The following is a 7045-nucleotide window of genomic DNA, read 5'->3' as shown; positions in this document are numbered from 1 at the left end:
TCCTATGAACCCGATTTTGTTGTAGTGTAAAAAGAATTTGGGTATGAAAAATGCACCCGCTCAACTGATTTTCGCAAGTAAATTAAAAACTTTTTGGATATGAAAGGTGCACACGCTAAATTTTGAGCGATGCTCTAGATATTAGTGAAAATAATAGGAACATCAGCCAAAAAATCCCTTAAAACTCAACCACAAAAACCCAAAAAAGTTCATCGAAATAAACCAAAAAACTTAAAAAAATCTCTCAAAATCTTTCAAAAAAAACTTAAAAAAGTCCTTCGAAACGGTGTCATTTGTCTAAAAACACATCAAACAACTTGCGAGCCTTTAATCCACCTTAAAGGTGCACCGCTCAACAAAACTCCTGGGTCGATCCGCCACTGCGCAAGAGACCATGGAAATATATTTGTATTCTTGAAAGAGAATGAAAGAAAAATAAATTTCCAAGATCTTGAAGAAGAGACAAAAGGAAGGGAAGATGTTACTTTTACGAATACACTTTTTTTAATTTACAGACTGCCATTGATGGATATATGTGTAATTTTATAAATATTTTTAACTGTTATTATTTATTTCATTCTTTTTCCTCTCACATTTGTAAGTAAAATTAATTATCTTTATTTTTTCTTCTTTTTCATTTCCTTTCACTTCTAAAAAATATCTGAATAAAACCACAACGAAACATTGAAATCGAAATGTGTCTCGATGCATTGCACGAGTATCCTTCTAGTCATCTAAAAATGCTTTTAATCCAAAATCTAATAAATCCACTATTTAATCATATCATCAACATAAAGGATGAACACAAGACGACTGATTTTCACCCACAAAAATCATTCACGGAAATTTCCGTTCGTAACAGAAAATACCAACGGTTCAGTAGAATCTGATGTTTTTCGTGAAAATACCAATAGATCACCCAGAGAGAATATCTAGGTAATCCATCACTGATTTGAATTACCAACCAACTTTTACACAGTTTTGTGACGAATCACCCTTTAGCRACGGATTTCCCAGGAAAAAGTCCGTAGACAAAAGTCTTTAATTTAGTAGTGATATATTTATTATCAACACTATAAATATGATGTTTTATTGTTTGTTTCTGTAAATTAAGTCTATAAAGCTATTTATTAGGACACAAAAACATTTTGACGTCCTATAAACCCAATTATCTGAAGGATTTGATGTAAATAAGTTTGTACCTACGGAAACRATTATAAATGAATTGAATTGAACCRATCATACGTGCATTAGTCATCCGTCTTTATTGAATTGAACAACGTAATYAGTTGAATGTAACCGATGTTGACATATTTGATGACTTTGTCATTGTGGTACGCTTTTCTTATGTTTTCTTATCGATGAAAATAAGTCATGKTATTTTATGTTCCATTGTTTTCGCTATAAAAACATCACCAAGTTGCATACTTCATGTCATAYGTTTCTCACCATTCCRAAGTTCATCAAAAAACTCAAGTTTCCAACTTTCTCAACGATGACATCTCGTTTGTTTTTATTTGGCCTTCTCGTCGTGAGTTGTTCGCTTGCCATGGCTTCAGATCCGAGCCCTCTGCAGGACTTTTGTGTTGCTGAACCAAAAAGCCGTGGTAAGAAATSATTTTGGGACGTTGAAAATGATCCAACGTTAATGATTTTGAAGATTTGTAGTGTTTGTATGTGCTTATGAGATTTTTGTTTTTGTTATCGCAGTATTCGTGAATGGCGAGGTATGCAAAGATCCAAAGCGTGTGCGAGCAAATGATTTCTTTTTTAGTGGGCTCCACCGTATGGGAGATACATCRAACGCGGTTGGRTCTAACGTGACTSTCGTGACTGTAGCAGAGTTACCAGGACTCAACACTTTTGGTATTTCWATGGCTCGTATTGACTTTGCTCCATGGGGTATTAACCCTCCACACACGCACCCTCGAGCCACTGAAATCTTGACTGTTCTAGAAGGCAATATTGAAGTCGGGTTTGTCACATCTAACACTGAAAACCGTCTCATCACTAAAAAACTTCGAAAGGGTGATGTTTTCGTTTTCCCACAAGGTCTAGTTCATTTCCAAAGGAATGCCGGAAATGATAATGCTCTTGTTATTGCAGCTCTGAGTAGCCAAAATCCAGGTGCAATTACCATTGCGAATGCAGTGTTCGGTTCTGACCCAGATATCGATGAAGATATTCTTGCAAAGGCTTTCCAAGTGGACAAGAAGGTCGTTCGCCAAATTCAATCAAAATTCTAGACCTTGACGCGTTCTTTAAATGTCAGCTTTATTAAACTTATAACATTTAATTTCGTGATATTTGTAYGTTTGTCGATGTGTTGTGATATTTAACAGTGAATAAAAGAAATATAAATTATATTAATCGTCATTTACAGTATAATTGAAGATGTCATATCACCTGAACTAGTTTTTTATGTTCCATTGTTTTTGCTATAAAAACATCACCAAGTTGCATACTTCATCTCATATCTTTCTCGAGCTATCAAAGTTCAACAACGAACAAGTAACGATGGCATCTTGTTTGACGAGTTGTTCGCTTGTTATGGCATCAGATCCAATTCCTCTTCGGGATTTTTGTGTTGCTGCACCAAATAGACGAGGTGAAAAAATAATCTAGAAATGTTCAAAATGGGCCAACGCTAAAGATATGAAAGTTTGTTTTCACAGTATTCGTCAATGGTGAATTATGCAAAGATCTAAAGCTTGTGCAAGCAGATGATTTCTTTTTTAGTGGACTTCACCTTATGGGAGATACATCAAATACAGTTGGGTCTAACGTGACCGTTGTGACTGTAGCAGAGTTACAAGGACTCAGATACTTTCGGAATTTTAATGGCCYATTTGACTTTRCTCCATGGGGTATTARTRCTCCACACATGCACCCTAGGGCCACTGAAATCTTGACAGTCATAGAAGGCAATACTGAAGTCGGTTTTGTCACATCTAACCCTGAAAACCCTCTCATCACCAAAGGACTTTAAAAGGATGATGATTCCGTTTTCCCACAAGGCCTAATTCACTTCCAAAGGACCTTCGGAAATGGTTATGCCCTTGCCATTGCAATATTTGAGTAGCCAAAATCCGGGTGCCATCACCATTGCAAATGCAGTGTTTGGTTCTAACCCAAATATCGTTGAAGACATCCTTGTAAAAGCTTTTCAACTGCACAAGAACGTTGTCCTAAGACACTAATCGAGATGGGTCATTAATTTAGTGGCAATTCAGTCATTTAACATGTTTACTGAAATAGTGTATACAAGTTTCTAAGCCTTGTGTACAAGTGTATTCAGTATTTTATATAGAGTGAGTTACTTTTCTACATGGTAAACTGAAGTCATCTTGGTCTTTATTATCGTCATCCTCAGTCAAAAAACCTTAATTTTGCCTATATGTGTTGATATTGTTCTCGTTTGGTAATATATGATTCTCAAAAGAAGATATGTGACCTCGCAATGCCAAAAATTGCAAGATATCATTCATGTTCACAACCACCCATGACTAAGGACGGACCCATAATTTTTTTTTTCAAACGGTGACACTATTTGACTATGTATAAGAAAAAAAATTCAAACGGTAGCACCGTTTGACTATAATAAACAAATATACAGAACATTTTTTTCAAATGGTGGCACCATTTGACTAAGAAAATGACACTAACAAGATTCGAACTTGGGTTTGGGATGGAATAAAAGTCTTGCAAACCAACTCTACCAAATAAAACTTGTTCTCATTGTAGTTTCAAAATACATACGATGATATGCAACAAAGTAATACGGTTTCACCTTTCACGAACCTAAATTTTTTACTCTTCGACGGAGGAATAATACAGTTATAGTAGGTCCGTCCATGCCCATGACTAGCATCACCAGATTAACATATCTTTTTATTTCATTTGTTAATTCTCATATACCCGACCAACAGACGAGTACAACATTAATTCTAGCCGTTTAAATGATTTTTTCAAGTTTTATTTCAAAATTCTTTCTAAAATATTAAAATAAGCACTAAAGTGCAATTATCTTTCATTAGGTTTTCATTTTTATTATCTTTTTCCACTAAAAAAAATTAGTTCTAAATTCAAGAATACATGTTAGGAATGATAATTTGACATGAAAATGGCCATAAAATATGTTAAAGACTCTTAGGGATTGTTTGTTTATCTCATAATAGTTCAATTAAGAAGCAGTCTCTGAATCATTAAAAGATGAATCTTGTTTGGTAAAATAAAGTCTGCTTCTTAATGGTTCTAAAAACCTCTGATTTTGTATCCCGAGTCTCCCTTAACCATTAAGCACCCTAATTTCATTGTAAACAATTACCAAACAATACTATTTTCATTTTGCACTATATCATGAGAGTTTCTTAATCATTCTGACTATTTAATCATTCTGCATCAAACCATTCAACAACTGTCAAACAGCTCATTAACTTCATCTACCATGAGAAAAGATCTTTTCAAAAGAAAGATACATATTTTCTTGAAATTTAAAATGCTCATAATAATAAAAAGCTTTAACACTAATTCAATGCTTTCTTTTTGATCCAAAATCTAATAAATTAATTATTTGACCACATCAACATGATGGAAAAAATGGTCAAAAGGGAGAATTTTAAGGAACAAAACTGAAGAAACATAAAAAAAACAGATAAAAAATATATATTAAAATTAATGTCGAATTATAGATAATAAAATGATCGGGTTTTTTACAATTTATTTTGCTTGTTTGTTGTATTTCACCGATTTTCGATTTAAAAACGGTGAGTGATACTTTTATTTTTGTTAAAAGGTGGTTATGATTATATATCTTTTTAACTACTAGAATGATACTCGCACAATACGAGTTATATTTTGATTTTAATGTTTTATTTTATTTTGTCTCTGTAGATACTATAATGTGGTTTATATGGTTTTGAGAAAGACATAATATTTTTATTTTTGAATAAAATATAAATTTGGAGATATCATAAAGTTTTGAAAATAAATATATCGATATTAGTATCAAATTAACTACTAAAAGTTTTTATTTTTTGGGTAATTTATTTGATTCAATTTTTTTTTATTATAATTTAACTTAGTATCCTAAAAATTTGTTAAAACGTCCGAAAACGTTCTACAAACTTATTACAACGTCTTTAAATAAGACATTTTATTGACTTTGTCCTATAAATTAAGTCTTATAAAATAGTCTATTAAGATACTTAGAAATTGATGATGTCTTATAAACCCAACTCTACTGTAACGGAATGTGTCCGTCTTTCATTAATTTTTCCGTCTTAACTTTTTCTGGAAGAAAGTAAAAATAAAATTTTTAAAAAAAATACCAAAATATATAAGTTCTAGAATGTATATTGATGTGGTAATCTTTACATAAAAAGAAATACAATATGGTGAAGGTTTCAACTCTTATCAACTATAAGAAAAGTTCTTTCCAAAAAAAGCAAAGGGGTTGTTTACCAAATACTTATCCGGTAAGTGTTTACTGATGAAATTTAACACTATCATTTACTTACCGGATAAGACTCTTGGTCTATATTTCGCTCTTACCAGGTAAGATTATTGGTCCTTACCATATTCATCCGATAATGTAATGTAACTTGATGTTCACTTACCCAAGTAAGCATTTGATAAATGACCCCTAAATCTTTCTTTGAAAATGCTTCAAATATTTCATTCAATGCTTCTAACTTTAATCCAAATCCAATGAATCAACTATTTGACCACATCAACAATATAATAACTATTAAAATACATCAAAACCGAAACATAAATAATGTCATAAAACGGTTTATTTAAAAAATGACCTAAAAACTTGTTAATATATCCAAAAACGTCATATCACCTTACTATAATACCTTACCTAGAAACACAATTGTTTAGTTCAATAAACTCGATTCTTATAAAACAGTTTATTAAGACATTTACACATATTTGGCGTCCTATTGAACTTATTTTGTTGTATCTACTTGGTTCATTTGTTCGCTTTGATGTAAACTTTTATTTCTATCACGATCGAGTTGTCATACATAAAGTGTTTTAATCGCGTGTCAGGCTTTGGATTTGAGCCCCTCACTCTGTATTTGAACCCTTGTTGGATATGTTAAAACGGTTTGTTTATTTGGGGGTATTTTAGTCTTTTTTGTATTTCTTTATTTTGAATTGAATAAATATATTACTATTATTATTATACATTTAGTATATATATACACGTACACGCATACACACATGTTTATTTAGTAATGCAACATTAGACTATGAGAAAGCTCTCCCCACCCAATTTCCCTGCCACTCCCCCATACAATTTCCCTGCCACTCCCCCATACTTTCTCCCATTTTTATTTTTTTTAAATATATAATATTTATATATATATATGGTAAATATAACAAATAAATTCACACCCTTCTCATCTTTGGTGAAGTTTGAACCAAAAACTACGATACCGCTAGATCAAATGTCCTTTGGTTACCCTCCCCCATTTGGTGTAAATCAATTTAGTTCAAACGATTGCGGAAGAAGACATGTGTGGCTTGCGTTTGATTGGGGTTTTGGTTTTGGTTGGGTTTTGTTGCCTTCCGGGGCGGAGTGATGACGTTGTAGGTCGGTGGGTTTGATAGTATTGCAACAGGGAGAGGATGGGAGGGGGTGTTTCATCCCTAACAGTGGTGTCGTTGTAGAAGACGGTAGTTGGAGGGGTCATATTTGTTGGTAAGGGGAGATTGCCGTGTATTTTATGTATCTATACTATATTATAAAACATTTAACAAAAACTCTTAAAAACCATTTTTTATGCATAAAGTACTGTTTATTAATGCATGTTATTTAAAACTCAAGATTACAAGTGGATTGTGCGTAAGTACAACTTATTAAAGCTCCATATCTGAATTCGTGTAACTAACTGCAGATATACATAATCAAAATACAGAATAAACATCTCATTTTAGATATAAAAAATCTAAAATATAATTAGGATAATCATTGAGTTCTAACAGAATACTTAATTATTATTTTTATAAAATGTTATATTATTAAACCAAAAAT

At 32.2% G+C, this 7045-nt stretch overlaps 1 protein-coding gene and 1 pseudogene across 1 annotated transcript; both read left to right on the top strand.

Annotated features, from left to right (window-relative positions):
* The first annotated feature begins 1484 nt into the window (after nucleotides 1-1484).
* LOC112500479 (putative germin-like protein 2-1) lies at nucleotides 1485-2320 on the top strand. Its single transcript, XM_025103974.1, has 2 exons — nucleotides 1485-1607; nucleotides 1711-2320. The coding sequence occupies exons 1-2, from the start codon at nucleotides 1496-1498 to the stop codon at nucleotides 2244-2246; spliced, it is 648 nt and encodes a 215-aa protein (XP_024959742.1). The 5' UTR covers nucleotides 1485-1495; the 3' UTR covers nucleotides 2247-2320.
* A 197-nt stretch (nucleotides 2321-2517) lies between these two features.
* LOC112500452 lies at nucleotides 2518-3200 on the top strand (annotated as a pseudogene).
* Nucleotides 3201-7045: the final 3845 nt, after the last annotated feature.

Source organism: Cynara cardunculus (assembly GCF_001531365.2).
Source record: "Cynara cardunculus var. scolymus isolate 2C chromosome LG 17, CcrdV1, whole genome shotgun sequence".
In the NCBI taxonomy this organism is placed as follows: domain Eukaryota; kingdom Viridiplantae; phylum Streptophyta; class Magnoliopsida; order Asterales; family Asteraceae; genus Cynara; species Cynara cardunculus.
This window is presented reverse-complemented; position numbering and strand designations above follow the sequence as displayed.